Consider the following 20,853-nt stretch of genomic DNA (forward strand, 5'->3'; position numbering starts at 1 on the left):
AAATGGAATTGTTCAAAAACCGCCCTTTAAAATTTCAAAAAGAAATCCGGAGGGGGATTTTTCGATCGTCTAACTCATACCCTTCGCTTTGGGAGAACGTGTTGATTCGAAAGATTATGTAACAAGCACTGCTGGCAAGGCCTACGGATAATAATAGGTCCTATCATAAAACACGAACATTCATGGACACGCAAAGAAAGTTTTTGCCTTTCTCTTCTGAATTTTCGGTTTTATGAAAGCTTTAAACTAGGTACATGTAATTCATAGTTCAGTCCAAGTTAGCATCAACCAGGATGCCCTGGGCTAGAGGATCAAGAATCTGTGGTACCTAGGACCTTTCCCTTTTGTATGTTTATACAATAATTGGAGTACCATTTGTTACTCCCTTTGACAGGAGTATAGGACCCAAAATCATGGGTCATCGTGATAGTGTAAACACTATGGACTGGGGCTTTGTGGTAACAAGGTTGAATGGAGAACGCCCGTCATTTTGATTTAAAGTGATTGAAAGGATCTGCCATCGGCGAACCAACCAACAATCCCACCATGCTGTTGATAACTGTGCCAATACTTCAGGAAGACACCCCCCCACACACACACACCCACACACATCCACATTTAGAATGGTACACACGCCCTTCCTCAATATGACAATGCACGCACATGCGTAAAGGCCGGTTTGTCAACTTCGCACGAAAGCAAACATAAACGTGAAATTGTTAAGGGCTGCAGTTCAAACATTTGAACACAACACCATCTCGAGCGAATTTCGCCCATTATTATTCCGTGTCAGGTTCGCCTATGGTTTGAACCGGCCTTTATTGGATGATTTTTGAGGAGTACCGGTACTCAATACACGCACGCAGAGACAGGTAGCAGGGACAAAAAGGTATCACTCTTAACGTGTCTCACCTGGTTACTTTTATTCTCTGATTTCTTTTTAAGGAAATCGACAAATTAATTTCATGTGAATATGCAGTGACACAAATATAATCGATGCAAAATACATGCACAAGTATACAGCTGCATTTAGAAACCATACAATCGACGCTCAAGGAAGAGAAGATCAAGAGAATCATTTTCGGGAAAAGCCAAATTTAATTTGGTGGGGGCAAAAAATGAAAATTTCTTTGAGGGCGTCCACAGGTGTGATAGTTGCTTCTGGAGGCTTTTTTTACACGCTCGGGGAGGGAAAGGAAATAAAATGGTCCTTAAATCCTCCTACGTTACAAACAAATAAGATGGCTTTGGTCCAGGCGCGATTCTAGAGCCAGAAGTGTTTTTTTAAAGACTCTTCGCACGTGACGTCACCTATTAACATTTGCTACTGCTCTGTTAATTTCTTTCTTTTTTCTTTAGCATTGTTTTTATGGGGGGCTAGACAAAAGATTGGGGGCGCAAGAGCCCCCCCGCCCCTCCCCTGTAGAACCACGCCTCCATATCTGTCCTGGTTCCATCAGTGTGCTCGGGAACTGCTAATAAAAAATGTGGGACTTTTTCGAAGTGAGGCAGCTTCTTGGATGCAGCTTGCTTTCTGCTTCACTGCCCTGTGGATAAGAATTAACTCTTTGGTTCAAAATTTCAGTATTTATAGATATATTTACAGTAGTGTTACCCTGATTCTTTAAGTTCCAGACACAGTTTTCACTACAAATTTCACTCTCAACAAAAAGGCATTTCTCGGTACAATTTGCCCTTTCTGAGGGGTAGCAGTTAGCGATTTCTCCTCGTGTAGACATTCATCGAAGGATTCTGGCATGGTTAACTAAGATGTACATGCGCTGCTTTACAGAAAAATATTCTGTGTTAACACTGTCAATTCGAAGATATTCTATATCGAAAGACACTTTGAATAAAATTAGATGATTCATACTTAAAATAATATACTGGCGCGTTCACCGTAGAATACTTTCTCTGACGAGTTCTCAATTTGAAATAGCCTTTTACGAAAACAAAAACACCACTGGTAATACCTGCACACGCACGTGCTTGATGCTAAATCGCCGTGACTGTTTCCGTTACGTAATGTCAAATGTCAAACACTGTGCATGTATTGTGCTGGTACCCTGTTGTTCGTGGTTTGATCCTTTTGGTGGTGGTTGTTCTTGGTATCCAGAAAAAAAAACCAAATAATCATGCCATACAAATACTGGCCACACAGAAAGGGAAACCAGTTAAACCATGCTACACGTCTACATGTAATTAGCAGCGGTGCGCCGGTGGCATATCCAAGTTTTGGGTCGGGGGAGGGCAAAATCACAAAAGTTTCCGAACAATTAACCCCATTTTCTTCGCCCGATAAATAATTTGGTAACTATGTATGGGTGTGATTGCGTGTGTGTGTGTGTGTGGGGGGGTAAATCTTAATAAAGATGTGGGTGCAAAAAAGGTCACCAGAAGACGGGGCAATTGAACCTGCCCTCTCTCTTTTGCATAGGCTACTCATTTGTGGCTATTTAAAAAAAAACAGATACATGTATCATTTTTTAACTAAACGATCTCACAGCCACAGTAGGTGAATTTCGTTCGTCTGGATCTAGCCCTTACAACGCCTGATTTTTTTGATACTTGGAATGAACTTATAAACATCCACGATTTATACAAGACATTACACAAGAAACCAACGATGCCCAATTAGAAAATAAACGCATGGCGTTGATATCGAAGAGAGAAAGAGAGAGAGAGACAGGAATGAAATGACCCGTGTGGTTTGGCCACCCCATTTAAAGGGTCATCAGGCCCGATGTTCTCTCCTTTCATGGCAGAAGTCATCATTCGGGCATATTTTTCGGCATCACTTGGGTGGGCATTTGCATGGACATTTGGGCAGGCATTATAGGCCGTTGCTGGGTCAACAACTGTTTTAGGGAGTTGGCCTCCTGTCGCAAAGTTGCCAGCTGGGCCCGCAAGATGTCGTTCTCCTTCTGCAAAAAGTTGGCTCGCATGGACACCTGGTCCTCTCGCCGCTTACGAGAGTCTCGCGATCGTTTGGCCGCCATGTTGTTTCGGCTTCGACGCTCAAAGTATTTCTCGTCCTTTTCGGTGTCGGGGACCGGCCTCTTGCTGTTTCTCCTCTTGGTGCTGGAGGACGTGCACTGAGTCGGCACTGAAACAAAATGCAACACGAGTCGTGCACATGAGTACAAATCGTTGCATATTATGTGTGAATCGACCTTAGAAACAAAGTTGAAACAAAAGATTAATAGATTCACGAAACGTGACTTACTGTTACTCATCATGTCGATGTTGTTGTTGTTCGTGATATTTGCCACACCCTGGACCATCATCTGTTCAGGAGACACCATCTCCTGCCCTGCTGGGCCTCCGGGCTGGATGACCATTTGTGGGACCGGCATTGAAGCCTGCGGGTTGTTGAGCTGAATGAGATGGGGCGCCAGGCCCATGTTGAGGTTGGAAACGTGATTGGTCCCGGCCATCATGCCGGCCGGCATGTTGATGGACGGCAGAGGGGCGGCGGCAGCGGTGGCCGGCATGGTGTAGGCGTTGTCTGACGAGGTAGAGGTCGTCAACAGCTGGCTAGAGATCGGCGTTTGCATTTGGGAGGACGGCACCATGGCGTGGAGGTCGGCCTGGTCACCCTGTTGAATGGATACCGGGCTGGCGAGGCTGGAGGGAGGCATCAGGTTAACCAGGGCCGTCTTCTCTTCATCTCTTGAATCGGTATCACCAGGTGGGGAGGCGCCTGGAAAGCAAAAAGGCACAAACGTAAAACTGTGTACGTGAACATTTTTCAGTTAGAAAAAAAAACTTAAGTTTAACACCACACAGTTCACTGATTCATTTTATTGCTGATGAAATTAATTTTTGCTCATGATTTTCTTGTTGTTGACTGCATGCGTCTTTATTCGTAGTGACCACCACACCGACGCTAATTACATGTACATGTACCTTGATTGTTGAGCGTCAAGGCCTGCTCATTAGATGGTGTAGGCGACATCATCTTGTGCCCAGCGTTTTGAGCATGAGCCGCTTGCACGGCATGTAGAAATTGCTGTTGCTGTTGCAACTGCTGTTGCTGCACGGCGAGTTGCAACGCCGACAGGCCGCCCATATCGTTAGCTGCCTGGAGCGCTTGGCCTAGGAGGGACGAGTTGGCCACCTGCATGGGCAGCAGCGGCGGTGGGGAAGCCATGTTGACGGACACCGCCCCCGATGTGGCGGGCTGGACGGGTAGGCCCGGCACGGAGCTAATGCTGGTGCCGGACGAGCCGGCGGCAGCCGGCACCGGCACCGGCACCATGCCGCCGTCTGCTATGCCGCTCATCTCCTGTGCCTGCGCCTGGGCTTGGTAAGCCGCTGCAACTGCGGCTGCCACTGCTTTGGCATACTGCTGCTCGGATCCTGGCCGCTGTTGTCCTTGATGCTGCTGTTGTTGCTGGGGTTGTGAGGACTGTGGCTGCATAGCGATGGGTGAAGTTGGAGTCTGACTTGTATTTGACGCCGAGCCGTTTGGGCTCATTCCTTCCAAAGTCAGCTCTCGGTAATACCCCGTAGACTGGGAACGCTCCTCCGAGTCTAAGAGAAAATAATGACAGAAAGGAAGAAGGCCATCGTTAAATCCTCTGGACAAAGGACTGGAGTTTGCGAATGAACATGAAATGGTTTCAGATCGCAGGAAACGATTGGACTTCTCTTTCAATATAGGGAACAAAGAGTTGCAGTTGTGACGTGTTAAGAGTGGTTTGGACTATAGCTTACACGCACCGCGTTCACTTGATTTTTTTTTACTGCGATTTTTTAAGTGTAATTTGAACTGCAAGAACTGTAGGTGTGGTGGGGGTTAGTTGAACAAGTTTTAACCGTCACATTCATACATGTAAGATCGTGGGGGTTTAGGATTCTTTTCATTTCCGATGCTGCATAGTAACTGAAGGCCAGGAGAAGACATGACTCTTGCCTAACAACGGGGAGGTGCCTTACTGGGCCATTTGGGGTGGGGTGGGGCATGCATGTGCCATTATTCGACATTGCTTTGTGGTCCCTAAGTCCTTTCTATTATTTTGAAGTTTTAATTGTCTTCACTCGCTCTTCTGTAAATGAGATCCTTCTCATTTGATCCATCTATAATTTGATCTGTCTTCCAAATTTTACCTCCTTAGATCTAAGATTTGTCTTGTCTCGATTCAAGATGATCGATTCGTGGACTAGATCTGTCTAGTCCTAGTTTATGATTTTTTTTTCAGGAGTAATGGGGAACATTGAGGTTAAGCGGCCCTTTCCCACAGTTCAGACGAGGCATCGATTTGCTTTGGACTCAAACGTCGTTTTGAATCGGAGAGCTTTGTCTTGAACTGACAACATGAATGCTGGAAATTAATGAGGCATTTCAGCATGAAATTCGTCGGCAACCCCCCATGCATGTGAGCTTGGTGGTTTGCACACGGCAAAATGACGGAAGCAATAGATGAAGTGCTAGGTTGGTCTTCGCGAAACTTGGGCGCAAAAGGGATTCTGTTTTGTAACAGGGATAAGAATACCTGGTACTTCAAACTGACAAAACTGAACAGAAAATCAATCTAAGATATGGAGAAAGGTGTAAATTTGATATTTTCCAGTTATTTCGTTTTATTTTGCGTTATTTTTGTTGTTTGTTTTGTTTCGATTTTTTAAAAAGAGGGTTTTCATCATTTATTCTTCTGTGATCTATCCGGGCATCCAGATGCTTAAACGCGTTACGCTCAGGAGAAACGGCGACACCATGCAGCTTAAATGCTATCCACCTCGAGCAGAAGCACCCACTCATCGGTTGAAAGAGCGATGTTGGTCAGGAATGTTCATTTTGTTGGTTGTTACGCGACCGTAACGCGTGCATTTCCTAGTCGTTCGTGAACCAGCGAAGTTCAGTTCTGACCAAAGGCGCCTACGTTACTAAGAAAATAGCGCCCTCTATAGGTCCAGCATGAGGCCTATGAGCAACCTCGTGAACGTGCATTGTCAGATTTACAAGACTATAGGCAGCAGCGGGACCTGTAGTTGATCATCTAAACTGCAAGCGCAACTGGGAGGCGAGAACACTCAAACCGTCAGGATGATGGCTTCAGCATCCGTCGCGCGGTCATTGACTGGGTTTTGATAGCCACGCGCAATATCGCTCCGATTTACATATACATGTATATGTACACGTATTTCTACATGTAGGCCCAATCTTTCCGCGGGGACTTTGATTGCCTCGTCGTCAACTTGTAGATGATCGACTTGATGGGAAAAACGTCAGTTTTGTACACAACCTATGTGGGACGATCCAGCGGATTTTGTGCGAGCCGGGGATTGGTTCACATGCTAAGAGTGGATACATTTTTATGAGCAATCGATCGATTTTTTAACTATAGTGTGGGCTGAATGAACGTAACGACTCGAAATGAAATATAAGAGACGATGTAATTGTTGGTAGAACAAGCCACCGAGATACTGGGGATAACAAGCGCTGTTAAAAAAACAAACAAACGAACAAACAAACAAACAAACAAACAAACAACTGAGCAACTACAACAGTAAAATCACATCCGTCAACTTGCCGAAAAGATTTAGCAGGTCGGCCATTTTGAAATTGGCTTGTGCACTAATTAACTGACTGAAGACAGTATGACTACGCGTATTATAGTCATTACTCCGAGGATTTGTAGTCTGGGTTGTAAGGGCACAGAGTTAAATGACTAAAATAAAGACAATATATCAGAATTAGCATACATTTTATTTCAAGAGAAAGCCGTCAAAGCAAATCAAGTATATTCATCGTTTAACGCCGTCAGATCTGCAAAGGGCACCCAGGTGTGGCGAAGAAATTCCATTAACTAGTGAATGAATCCCAACCTGCATAGCCCTGTGCCGCCATTGGGTATTACCTCAGAAATGCGTTGCATTATGTAATTCGCCGTTCGCCTAACACATGTAATTATAATGAATAACGGAGAGAGGTAGACATTTATTAAGTACATTACCAAGTCGTTCGTTTTGTCCTAACCCGACACAGCATATCACTTCTACTGACGTAAAGCTGATGTATTTTAACTGACGACGCCAAAACCGATTATTTGGTGACTTTTCATCATGTCCACGAACTCTTTCAATTCCAAAGAGTGAAAATTCACCCATTCGAGTAAAACATTTCCTTCCGTTTGAAACTATGTGGACCAGACGAATTCAAGTGAATCTTCACTCCAAATATAAATCGAGATTTCACTCGGCTTTCCACGGACAGGGACTCTTGTTCAAACTATTTCTATCAATTAAAATCAAAGTGATTTCAGTCTAAAATCGTCTTTTCCCTGTCTCACACTTTCGAATCCATAGAGAGAATAGCATGTGTGTCGAGAGCATTGGCGGCCAGACTATAGCTTGTCAGACACGTTTTTTATCCCTCGACTCAGGCATGAGTTCACTGACCCCTTGTTCGCATATTTCCCGCTTTCATCATTGAGCTAGCAACACTGGACATCCATGCTCCCCTTTACAAAGCGTGCGCGTGGAGATACACGCATGTAAGCAGCTGTAAACAACATTCGAATCGAGTGGATAAATCTTTCATTTATAATTTTAAAATGGCGATTTTTGTCATTGGTATCAAAAATAAAGAAATAACAATTTCTTGTACGCATAAAACCAAGTAATATGTATCCAGAGGAAAAATCACGCACTGTGATGACTTCCTGAGTCCGACCAATTCCAACCATAACGAGTGGGAAAAGCGTTGCTTTCTCCATAGTTACAAAGCATCCTCAGAAATGTAAAACTGAAACAACAGCTTATTTGAAGACTATTCCCGATGTTTCCTTTTTGATTGTTGCATTCTACTTCAATTGTTTTGATTCTTGCTCATGACACACGGCATGAACATAAAATAGTGGTGGAAATGCACACACCACATCAGTAACACTTGTATCAAACCCAAACAGACCTTAAGCTTGCATTTACGAATGTGTGAATTTCCAGGAATAGCCCCCAAACTGGTAAAAAAAATACTTTAAAGTCACCAAATGCAGAACTGACCATCCATAGTTTACATGTTCATATATATCAATTTTGCACAAGTACTTTATAATACGAACACAGTGGGATCCATCTCCATGAATACATATGTAGGTTTTAAGTAGACCAGGGACAGTATGTTTTCACGATGCTTTGTCCCTGCCCAACCGTGCTCTAACATACATCGTATCACATTAGACTAAGATCGGACCATGGCCAGATGTTTCTGTTAACGAATTTCAGCTTCTCAAAACACAATTCTGAGACATGTGACAACTTATGACTAGACAAATCCCCTTGGGCTTGCATAACAGCGACCTCCCTCCATTCCATGCTCTTGCGGCACCTTACGGAAGGGCCGAAAAGGGCGTATACAGAATTCGATATGTGTTAGGCAACATTACGCAAGATGGCGTCCATTGTTTGTCCAGGTTTATTGAACACAGCGGTTATCCAAGGCGAATCCTCTAAGCCGCGCGGCCCGATGGCCGTGGTCGAGGCGCAAGGAGAGAAAATTACGGCAAATTACGTAATGAAACTGCTGAAATAGCAGCCACAACACCACACTTGCAAGACACGAGGCCAGATTCGAACGTGAGCTCCCACGATGATGTTGAGAGAGGGTCAGTCTCTTAGCAAGTTTCGTCCGAGAAACAACCGGCGAAAATTTGGGGGTGTCCGCTGGGGAAGGTATCGCATGAACCTACCGGTATGACCATTGCGTTTCCTCGTCACGCGTACTCGATCATCAAGAGTCTACAGACACATGTGAAATATGAGGGCATTTTCACCACGAACAGACTCGTATCTTGAATGGACCATAGAGCATGGACAGACTGTGAACTAAGGCAACTTGGAAAAGCCGGTTTTCGTCAAGCGTAATGAAGTGAGAACCTTTATTTTACATCGATTAGTTCCTTGTAAACCCGTTGCACTGTTAATTCTGTTTTTAATTTCCTTGAGGCTTTTTACTGATCAACTGTAGCGAGTGGAGGACCATTCATGCCATCGGAACCCCGACTTACCTGCCGATGTTGAAAGTCGAGTGTTTCTCTTAGCGAATGAGCTGATGGGTGGGATAGTCGTAGTATCTTGGGCTTCATCAAACTGAGAAAAAGCCCCGTAGTTCGGGCTCCTCTCACTCATTTTCTGTTTTGCGATGGCGAGTTCTGGCACTGCGTATAATGCACGATACTGCACTGTATAGGCGAGGGTTACATTTTTACATAGCCTGAATGTTACGTGGTTTGGTTTGGGTGACCAGAGGTGGTCGTGTACGTCTGCTGATTACGGGGGCGCTGGACCGGACCTTGAATCTGCATATGCATGACACCACATACAATGCAACGTGCAGCCTACGCGTACATTACATATTGATTATGCAAGACTGACCACAAGTATGTTATCGGGCCACGAACAAAGACCGTGGGCTGAAGACGAGGTCTGAGAGGTGACAACATTGATGGTAATATGCCGAACAGTTGGCTTGGATCAAAATTCATATGTTACGTCATGATTTTTAGCGCATGGAAATGGTCATCTTTTCTGGAGGACGCTAGTTGTCCTTCGGGGGGGGGTTGGACCTGTTGGCTGAATTATGCAAATGACTCAGTCAAGGATTTCTGTGAAGCTGGCCAGCGTGTTTATGATTATGAGAAAAAGCCAGACGTACAAGGCCGTTGGTCTGGTCATAATAACGGCCTGTGACCAATAGCTGTGAGTGGAAATGAAGAGTAATTTCACTTGTACGTGTATGCAACCCTGCTCGTATTTCTCTGAATCCTCTCTACTCGTCTTTGTTCAGTTATTGGATGAGGCATGTCGGCTAGAAGTGACTATATGACGGTATACGTGTGTAAACTTTGATCCGCCATTTCCCTCGAATTTTGACAATAGCCTGACTCGATCAAAAAGAAATATTCATAATTTACTGAACTTGTCACTGCATGTGCAATACACATCGTCTTTCGAAGACGGAGAAAGAAATAACAATTGTCACACCCACACCTAAAATGAAAAAGTGGGGCTGGGTTTGGATTCATCATCTTTCCAAATTGCAAATTTTGAAAAGGGAATGGAAATTTATCTCGTGTTTATTATAATTATTGTTTTATACAAAATACGCCAATAAAAAGGTACAAACTGGGTTTCACTAGGTCCCTGTATGGTTAAATGTTTGGTACAATTACAGTATAAAATCAGGATGAAATTAAATCCATCATTGACCAGTAAAAACGCAAGGCTAACACTTACACATGTACTGTTGATACACACTAACAGGTCCATATGATTACTAACTCCAGAAAAAAGTGTTCCACACAAATGCTTTTTGAAAATAAACAGAACCCTAAACAAAACTTGCAACCAATTTTTCAACTACATGTAAATAAAAGACTAAGTGAAAGACTTCACAGAAGACAGTGTACAATGTGTATCTACTTTATAATCATGCAGGATGGATCCCTTGTGCTACTGCGTAAATTGTGCTAACTTTAAATTAATTATTGGTTATCTGAGTGTGTTTCCGGTGAAGTACTCTGTCTATCTTTTAGTACCGACTATCGATTTGTTTTTTGTTTCCAACAAAGGACTAACACCACCATAAAAAAAATACAAAAGCTTCTTAAAGAGTTCCACTCATAAACGGAAATATGTAACGCCGTTCCTGAACTTATTGCTATTCGTAAGTCGTGAAGAAACACACATTCTTCTCCCCTTAAAAAAGAAAACGCAAAAGTTGTAGGTAGAACCGTTACCTACCTTTTACATGTATTTCCAGCTAAATATTTTGGAAAAGGTCTTTTTTGTTGACGACTTATGCAAAATGATAGGGTCGGGAATAGCGTAGCCAATAAGCCGCTTGCGAGTTAAATTTGAATAAAATCTGGTACACTGTGTTATCTGATTGCACAGAAACGTAACAATTTGAATTCCCCAGACTAAAGACACTGTTGCTATGCCTCGTGATTCGGGGCAAGCTTTTGCATAGCGACCACCATCTCTGGAATGGACTGGTTCCTTTGAGCCGTTCTTATCCATTGAGAACAGTGTATTGTTGCAAGGCGTCTCTTGTGTAACTAAGCAAAAGCTTGCCCCGAATCACAAGGTATTGCAACAGCGGTTTTAGTATGGAGAATTCAATTTTTTATGTTCACGTGAATTTAAATAATTTATTGTACCAGATTTTATTCAAATTTAACTCGCAAATGCCTTATTTCTACTCTCTCGTGGAACTTCACCATTCTCTAAAACTAGTCATCGGTATGAACGTCATCTCAAGTGGCACACGTATCACCACCTTCATCAGTCATGGATATCCTGTTCTAAATTAATTCTCTGAATGATGAACAGATATTGCATTAATACATCCCGGCGTTGCTAGGAAGAATTGCAGCCGCTGATCAATATGCTTCTCAGTTTCCCCCATGTAGATGGAGATTTTCCAAAGTCCAAAAGTAACTTTTAACTTTGCTTTCTGTTTTCAGTTTGATATTCGGTTTTTGTGTGGACTTGAATTTTGTTTCGCTTTGATTATTGATTTGAAAAGGTACTTCACGCTGTATACCCCCAAAAATATATTGTGAAAGCGGCTGGCAGGCAGCAAGGAGTGGCGGTCGCATGTAAAAAGAGGTTTAAATGTGCCCTGCTTAGAGCTGTATGACTGACATGAGAAACATTGTACAACAAATTCGTGCCTTCTTATTCAACTCTGACAACCTCATACTGGTTGCCGTAATCTTTTTCCTTTTCCTGGGAACGCCCGGTCTTGCGATCGAGGTTGCTGTACTCTCCTTCGTGCTCTCCTGATTGGAGCAGACTCCCGTACTTCCTGTCAGCGTCCTCCGCACTGCGCATGCTGGCCGCCCTTTGATTTCTCTCCAGGTGACTGTACTGATCGCCCGAATCGGGGGCCGTCAGCCCGAGAGCATCGTAGTCGTGTTCTTTACCCAAAGCATTTGCTGTGGGTGGCGTGATCACAGCACGATCAAGATGGCTGTAGTCTTCATCAAGTTTGACATCCCCGGCGTCGGCATCAGGCGGCGGATTTGGCTTCTCGGGTATGGCGTATGTAGCGCCTCCAACGATGCAATGCCGGGGATTAGATTTGAATGTGTCGATTGCCTCGGCGTACGTGTTGCCACAATAGCGCCTTTCCTCTAGCTCGGTATATTCGTCTTTAGCAGCTGTGTGAAAGACGAAACCCACAATTATTTCAGCCCGAGACTTTTGCCCTTTTGCCGTATTGTAAATTCTTCATTCACTCTGTGTTTTCGCTTTTAATTTTAGCAAAAGGCTAACGCTCTTCACCGAAATCAACGGAGATAAAGTTGTTTACCTGCTGCAGTATTATAACAGACATAAGGCGAAATGGAGAGAGCATCAGTCCTGCAAAAAAGTTCCAAATGCAGAAGACTACCATCAGAAGATAAAATTCCCCGCAAATCTAGTTATAGCAAGTTTGTATAAAAAAACATCCGAAACACTGGTAGATGGGCATGGGAGTAAATTCGGATTTCAACGGAGCAGTACAGGTGTATTTATACGTGTATTGTGTAAAAAACGTACAACCGGGAAGAAGTGAAAAGATGGCACAATCGCCTGCAGTCGCTACAGGCAGTAGAAAAGGAAACCACAACTACCGTAAGATACAGGGCACAGTGACATGGCCTTACTTCATCTGTCAACCACTGGTCAACTTTGCCAGGTGTCCAGGCTGCATTTTGTGGATAAGTTACCAAGAAAACTCGATCAGTGAGGCGACCAGAATGGTAGTCGGTCACATTTGCCAACAATTGTCCATTTTCCGCTGAAAGTGCGCCCCCAATTTACGTGCGCTGTTTTTCTACAGCGCGAAACATCCTCAATTCACCTAACTCAGCAAGTGCACTTACCTGTTCTCCTTGCCTTGTTTACGTCTGTGTTGGAGAAAGAACACCAGAGCTACGATCAAACCGACCAGGACGACTCCAGCTATTACTGAACCAATTACAGCACCTGTTGCAGACGAGCTTCGACCGCCGGGATCTCTTGGGTTGGGACCAGCCGAAGAAGGAGGTGGTCCCTTCTTTGCTGAAATCGTAAATATCCAGGGCAGAATTTTGTCAGGATTCTTCCCTAATTCAGGATTTTCAAACAATCTCCGTCTTCTAAAATCAGGAAAATCCTCCATGATGGGAGTGTTATTCAGAGTAAACCACAGACACTCCACCGGCTGTGGGGCCCTCAAAACTGTTGGTGATTGTATTGTGGATTTCCATTCTCCTCTAATGTCAACCCTGAAATATCCAGTTTATAGTTCACAGTAGAACCGTCCTTTGGAGACCGGAATTTTTAAGGAAACACAGGGCTGTGTCAGGCCCATCCGTCTAACTTGAAAAAAAAATGAGGCTGAAATAAATTTCTTTGCTGAAATAAATTTCTTTGAAGAGAAACAGAATATAATATAGTATACATACAAATTGGATTTTTTTTGTAATGAACCGGCATCGTTAAGGTCTTGGGATTTGGGGAAATCTCATGATGCTTATCATCTTGTTATGCATAAGGAGACAACATACAGTGCCACGTTTAAATAAAAGCTCACCTTTGCACGCTCCATCCAAGCGGTCACACGTCTCGGTTAGATTATCACAACTGCATACATTTCTGCAGTTACTTCCGAAGTAACCATCAGGACATTCACGAGAACAACTATATTGAAATAATCAAAATAAACACAGGTCCTATAAGCTAAGGAATAGTTTACTTCAGATTTCGCAGTAATAGTCGAGAACTCGTCACACACTTGAGTAAAGCTCGACACAACAGTTTGAGGGAGTAAATGTGTGGCAGTGGTTTCAGGGAAAAAATGATTGGGAGGGGAAATTTCCAGACGAGAGACTGGAGAAATGAAAGCCTCTCACAAATCGGCGTACTTTAATCCGTAGAATCCTTGGGGACATGAACAGCTTCCATCTATGGGACTGCACTCCAGCGCTTCCTCGGGACAGTCACAAGTCCGGGAGCAGTTGGATCCGTAGTACCAGGGCTCACAGGGGTCACCACAGGTTAAGCCGCTCCAGCCAGCCGGGCATTCACAGGCGCCCAGAGCATCACACGTCGCGTTGTGCTCACACCGGCACAACTGGTTGCAGGAGGGCCCAAAGTAGCCATCTGGGCAGCTACATACATGAACAAGACGTTTACAAGTTAGGAAATAAAGGAACACGTCAATGAACGAATCTAACTCGCGGTACGTATCATGAAAGAAACTCCTATCTTTAATATCTCGTGAAAGTGACTATATGTTAATTGACTCTCACCCAGGCAAGAAATTGCAGGTTCCCCCGGAGTCATCGCGCCAGTCCAGCGGACATTCGCACATGTTTGTGTGGTGGTTACACTTTTGGCCGTTCACGCAGGCATAGTTACAGGTCATGTTGCTGCAAAGACGGCCACTCCCTACTCCAGAACAGCTACTGTTGAGCGGTTGACAACTTGCATCGGCAACGCCTTCTCTACACGTGCAAAAGCCATCCACCGGATCGCAGTGATATCCCTCCTCGCACGAACAGACGCTCGCACAATTCATGCCATACTGTCCCTCGTCGCATTCTGTGGTTGCGATTTTAAAGAAAACTTAATGTGTTTGTTAGTTACACGTAAACGGTTTTGTGATAGTTCAAGCAAGCGACTGCGTCTTCACCCTGTCCTTGAAGGGTGAGGGGGCGCTTATCAGTCGGTTCCAAGCATAGCCAACATACAGCTTATAAAACATTCTGAAAGGATTGCAGGAATAAGCCCAACATTGGGAGAATATGGGCCAACATGTATGATAGTGATTTGGATAGTTGTATATTGCCTCTTTATCTAAACACCGATTTTGACGGAATAGACGGTTACTTTATGCCTCTGAGCCCACTAAGCGATTTTTCGGCTTCTTCGAATATATCACTTAACCACAACATAATCACACTTGCAAAACCAGGTATGTCTTTTTCAGTTGTCAACAAAATGGCTGATGAATATTTCTTTTCTTCAGAACTCATAGCGCCCTCAATGTGAAAGAAGCCATCGTTGCAAGAACATGCTCGTTTGCATTTCCTTCGAGCTTTTGCACCGATTCATTGTGTGTTACATTTCAACGAGTGTTTTGAATACGAGACATTCCAAATACAAACGTGTGTCAACTGTCTTTGCCCCAATATAGAAGTTATAAGTATTATGTTAAATCAAATCCTAATTTTCGATTAAATCCCCGATTTACATTTCTGGAGACTGGGAGGAGTACGCTCCAAACTAAGAGGTTAGTGATGGTATCTCATGCACTGCATTGAGTTCGAACACATTTATTTGAAATTTCTGCCGAAATTGAATAAAGTCGGTTTGGTTGAGGAAAAAAAAGGAGGTAAGCTGCGAGTTGTTGGGGTCCAATTGGTGTATCCACTGTTCTCTGTTCTACATCTAAGTGAGCATTAAGATCTCTGTTATACGATGACCCTGAGAAATTAAGTGATGAAGGAGAAAGATTCTAAGACCTACCTCTGCATACTCCACCTTCCATTTTCCTTCCAGGACAGCAATCACACAGCTTTTTCTTCTCCAATCTGTACTCGATGTACTCTCTGGAAAGAAAGTAACAATCAGGTCACGTAGCCCTCATAGCCACTAATGAAAGGATAAAACGTGAAGACTATGAAAGGAGAGGACAACAGGGGTATAAGAATATTGGCAGATATATGTAATTTAAAATCCAAGACTGCTTTGCCGGTAAAATTTCTTGCTACTGTTGCACACAGTATATACATGGAAACGCACAATCATTGCGACCTCCATAGCTTCCGAACCTTGTGGGGAACGAGTTCCGAAAAATTCAAACATTTTCTGGAAACTTTTCCAATTTATTTGATATTACTGTTACTCGTCCACCCAGGCTCTTTTTTGTTTTAAATTAACGGGGGGTAGATTTCTCATTAGAAGTTAAATCACAGTTAAAGTTTCCTTCAAATCACTTCGAATGTGTTGACATCATGAGAGAGAGTCATCATGGCGGAAACCCCATAATAGCATGACGTATTCTCTACTTCCCACTTTGGAGGCTTGCATTGTTAACTTTAGATTTGCATTCAAGGCTCGAGTGTTTGTCTTTCGCTGTACAGTTTCAACCCAACACTCGGTCACATTATACGGGATGATGTCATTTCCAGCATCGCTTAACATTTCACCGTAAAAGTGGAGGCGTTGGTCCTATGGTGTTGATCGTGATCTCTATCCCAGATTTGGAGTCTTAAAACCCCGACAATAGTGTGTAAACAAACCCTCTAGCTACCAAAAGGAGAAAAATTGAAGTGAAATTCAGCCCACACCTTTCACAGAGCCACAGACAATACCACGGTCGCCTTGTAGTTCTGGTGCTGACAGTAACGTACCTGTTATACCTGCATTAATATAAAGACATCAGGGTGCATGAAGTTTGTGTCATGGGCGACCAAAAGACGTCAAAGTATATACCACGTGCCCACTCGGTTTGGGCCACCATTACCGACGGCAGCCACCCTTTCAAAGTAAGTGAACGACGCACGCGGGAGACTCGAAATTAGGGCTCATTTTCACGGAAACTTAATAACCGTGAATTCTTTATCAAAAAAATGACATGATGCATTGTCATCATCTGTGCCATGTTACTTGTCGTTAAAATCCAGTTCTAGATAGGTGCTGGTTCTGCCGTTTGCTCTAACATCATTTGCTATAACACTTCAAGACTTGTCAACTCTATGCGAATAAAACAATTTTGTTTTCAATCCTGTCTTTTATATGTTCATGAAAATGTCTTATTTTATCCATTTTGTGTAATATGGTTGTTACATGTTGGTAGGGGTCTGAGTAAACACATCCTTTCTGATGACAGTTGTTAAACTGTACACATTTACTATCCTTGTCACCATCGATCAACATGTCATCAAGTTTTATTCCAAATATCAAGAGAAGTTTAGGTCAGAGCAGTACTGTGCGGTAAACCGAAACTGCTATACAAAGCCATTGCGAAATAAACCAGTTACTTCTTCCTTCACCATTTATTTATTGGTATGTTTCACTTTCGTTATCTCACGGCAGGCTTTTTAAAATGCCTCTTCCAAAGTTCAAGTGTATGTTTGCAGTAAATAACTTACTGAAAAGAGACTCACATTAAATTTTGGGAGGGTACAAGGTAATATTTGAAGGGATGCCCCATCTTCTTTTAGAGGGGAGGGGTGGCACTTGGTTTTTACTGGTGTATCGTCAATTTTAATTAGCTTTAGTTTCAAACACGATGCAAGGGATCAAATATATTACGAAAGTCCAGGGTCTGTAATTTGGCAGTCGGTTTTGATTAGGGAATGATGTAAGGGAGCAGTTTCGAATTCACGTTTAAACCACAGATGGCGTAATTAGGATCATAATCGGTGTATCTTGAGGGACACACTGGCTTAATACATGTATTTAGAATCAGTACATGCGATAGTTACTGTCTGTGCCTGGTGGTCACTGGGTCCGTTTTGGACAGTCCCATCAGTTCTCTCTAAATCCAATAGAGTGAAGCTAGGGACAAGACGATTTAGAGTGAAAATCACTCTCGATTTAAAGTGAAATACTCACGTCAGTCAGAGCTCGAGTGAAAACTCGATCTTTTCGATTGAAGAAATTTCACTCTAAAAAGTCTGGTCCCTAGTTTCCGACTGCGGGAATCTTCACTCGAAAAGATTGAGTTTTCACTCTTTGGGGTGCAGACCACTAATTCAAGTGAGAATTTCTGACCAGCTCATTAGCATTAAAAGTGCCCAGCCCCCATAGTATCTTTTGAAAAAGGAGATAGTTTGGCCCCCAAAATGATGAGATTGTGTAAATCGTTGCCAGGATCAACTCCCTGGGTCTTTGAGCTTTCATATGAGAGCAGAAGGGCTAAACACTGCGGTTGAAAAATGGTCCTAAGTGCCCGAGAAAGTTGAGGGTTGCCACTTGGAAAATGGCTGCAATCAGATTTCGGAAAAATCACTTTTTGTGGGGTGATTTTGTTTTGTGGGAATAATTAAAAATGTAATTGGTTAACCCACAAAAAATTGAAAAGAAATTGAAAGATAAGTGACCAGACAAGAATTTAATTTGTGTTTCAGAAATCTCAGGGATGTTGGTGTGCATGCTATTGGGCCCTGAACGGTGCTGATTTTACACTGTTTTCAATGAGGCTTGAATTAGTGGACTGGACCCTTTGGAATTTAGAGAGTTCCACGCCACAGTCAGGATATAAGTAAACCGGGTCAACTTACCAGCACCGGTGTTCAGAACTGTCGCATGACAAATCGTGTGAATCCCCCGAGACCGCCGAAATACAGCACAGGTACGCCAACAAAATCGGAGGTAGACACACAAAGAAACAACGGGCCATCGCTGGATAAGCCACCGGTGCACCCCGTCACCTCGCCTGCTGCAGCGGGAGAGTCTTGCTTAGGGATAGAGCGGGACACCCCCGGCAAAGTACTGAGTGCCTATGAAGTATGATACCGGATGCAATCTGTATAAGAATCGGCAGTGTCGGTTGAGCTTCACATACGGACTTCACGAACACTTGTCTCTCCTGTATGCGCTCAAGTTTGATTGCAGCGGGAAGTGTGGCCTTTCGTCGATTTTTATAAACTTACTTCCTTGTACGGTGTACAAAAATATACAATACATCCCAAATAATGCCTGATGACGGACATACATGTACAGTGTGGGCCTCGGTGTTCAACGTAAAGCTCTAGTGAACCGTATCCGCTTTTGAAAACGTGAAGCCATGCTCCAGGAATTGAAATCCTAGGAGGGTTTGCTGGTGATTCAAATGCCAAAGTCCTGCTTACCTTCCTCCATGGTTATAATATTGTAGAAAACCATATAGCTGTGTCTTGCGATTCCCACATACTCTGCTGATGACCTCTGACTGGTCGACAAACTGGTGTGGTGTTATTCCACGGGGCTAACCTGGTGCTACACGGCATGCAGTGTACAGACTTTCGTAGCTGGGAGAGGGGACATTTGGCGCCGTGCATGCCCATTAGGCCAGTGTCATAACCACAGGGAAAGTAGGAGGCGGGGATTAGACCCCCCCCAGTTTGCAACGTTCACTTCACTCATTCTACCTCCATGCTTCACTATAGCGCGCTTACCATCTGCCCTATAGGACTATCGGGTTGTATAGGCCCTATTCCACCTAAATATTCTTGTGTGAACAGTTTGGGCACACCATTCTGGATGTGCCCGTTTGGGATCTAAAACGAAAGTCCCCTCAAAATGCTTGGTCTGTGATTACTTCGTGGGGCGAATTTTTGAGCCTCAAGATTTGACACCGTGTGGCGCCATCAGGAGAATGTTGACTGGGGATGAGTTCATAATTGATGGTTTTGCGCAGCTGTACATAGGCCTCAGTACGCACATGCAATTATGAGCTTCGAAACTACTGTCGTGTAATATGTAAAAAAAACCAGGAATTTTCATCATTGAATAAATTACATAGATTTTGTTGGCTCCGACCTTTGAAATAAACTAATCTCGAGCATGAAACTTTCCGTCATACAAAACTTTGACTTGCACAGCTCTAACCCAAGGTACAAGCTTTGTGAATCTTTCAGCTTGTGCCTATTGATTGATGGAGTTCACCTCCGAAGGTGGGTGTTATTGCTCCCAGAGAGAACCAGTTAGTCACAGAAATTGATGAGATACGCTGCAGGGAGAGAAGGGATCACGGTGCCAAATGTTTTGTCCTCATTTCAGGTGACAACCCAAACCATTTCAATACCATACCCGTTTTTCAAGAGTCTGGAGGTCGGCCAGCCTCCACCCCACCCATAACCAGATCTGCACGTATAAGGGTGCAGACCACTAATTCAAGTGAGAATTTCTGGCCAGCTCATTAGCATTAAAAGTGTCCCCACAGTATCTTTTGAAAAAGGAGATTGTTTGGCCCCCAAAATGGTGAGATTGTGCAAATCATTGCCAGGATCAACTCCCTGGGTCTTTGAGCTTTCATATGAGAGCAGAAGGGCTAAAAACCACAGTTGAAAAATGGTCCAAAGTGCCCCAGAAAGTTGAGGGTTGCCACTTGAAAAATGGCTGCAATTAGATTTCGGAAAAATCACTTTTTGGGGGGTGATTTTGTTTTGTGGGAATAATTAAAAATGTAATTGGTTAACCCACAAAAAATTGAAAAGAAATTGACAGATAAGTGACCAGACAAGAATTTCATTTGTGTTTCAGAAATCTCAGAGAGGTTGGCGTGCATGCTATGGGCCCTAAACAGTGCTGATTTTACACTGTTTTCAATGAGGCTTGAATTAGTGGACTGGACCCATATATGTATCCAATGACAAATCTTGAAACAGAAGCATCCAAAAAGAGAGCGAACTTTCAATTCAATCGGACAAAATGGGGTGTTGTTTGTATATTCATAATGTCCCCATTCCTAAGCTTGTCACTGCGCCTGAGACAGTCGACGCTTGTCTTTGAAAAATTGACGTTTTTGCGTGCAGCGGTAGGAATATGTCCGATTTTCTCGTGTCAAAATGACTGCAATGCATTGGCGGAGCGAAACACGATTTTAATGAAGCATGACACAGTATTGCTTTAAAAACGCACACGGGGCGAGCTTCGTCTCCAGCTTCCGGCAGTGCAGAGGCATAACTTCCCACTCCTCAACGGTTCACTGGCGCCACTGCCCCCATTGCACCATCCTCCTCTGAGTGCGACAAGCGTTAGACAGTGCGCCACCAACGACTTCAAGCTAAACAACTTGACCATTTTGGAAGGAGGGTGAGTGAAATATTATGTGTAAGAAGTATGCAATTTGTCAGTGTTCAAAAGTGAATCGATCTTTTAAGT

The 20,853-nt window shown here is 43.5% G+C and overlaps 2 protein-coding genes and 1 long non-coding RNA gene across 3 annotated transcripts; 1 reads left to right on the forward strand and 2 right to left on the reverse strand.

Moving 5' to 3' along the window:
* Positions 1-898: 898 nt before the first annotated feature.
* Positions 899-9,520, reverse strand: LOC110976033 (uncharacterized). Its single transcript, XM_022228971.2, has 4 exons — positions 9,012-9,520; positions 3,910-4,536; positions 3,227-3,703; positions 899-3,106 (listed from the first exon to the last, which is right to left on the reverse strand). The coding sequence occupies exons 1-4, from the start codon at positions 9,130-9,132 to the stop codon at positions 2,772-2,774; spliced, it is 1,560 nt and encodes a 519-aa protein (XP_022084663.2). The 5' UTR covers positions 9,133-9,520; the 3' UTR covers positions 899-2,771.
* Positions 8,435-14,431, forward strand: LOC147798301 (uncharacterized). Its single transcript, XR_015426136.1, has 3 exons — positions 8,435-8,872; positions 13,914-14,174; positions 14,293-14,431. It is a non-coding gene; the product is annotated as an uncharacterized LOC147798301 (long non-coding RNA).
* LOC110975970 (uncharacterized) lies at positions 9,889-18,985 on the reverse strand. Its single transcript, XM_087139951.1, has 10 exons — positions 18,840-18,985; positions 18,270-18,488; positions 16,332-16,403; positions 15,508-15,590; positions 14,289-14,580; positions 13,902-14,147; positions 13,571-13,677; positions 12,879-13,056; positions 12,323-12,372; positions 9,889-12,170 (listed from the first exon to the last, which is right to left on the reverse strand). Exons 2-10 carry the CDS (start codon positions 18,386-18,388, stop codon positions 11,686-11,688), a joined length of 1,632 nt encoding a protein of 543 aa, XP_086996077.1. The 5' UTR covers positions 18,389-18,488; positions 18,840-18,985; the 3' UTR covers positions 9,889-11,685.
* Positions 18,986-20,853: the final 1,868 nt, after the last annotated feature.

Source organism: Acanthaster planci, linkage group LG08, assembly GCF_054643075.1.
Source record: "Acanthaster planci isolate LZ-2023a linkage group LG08, COTS_SCS, whole genome shotgun sequence".
In the NCBI taxonomy this organism is placed as follows: domain Eukaryota; kingdom Metazoa; phylum Echinodermata; class Asteroidea; order Valvatida; family Acanthasteridae; genus Acanthaster; species Acanthaster planci.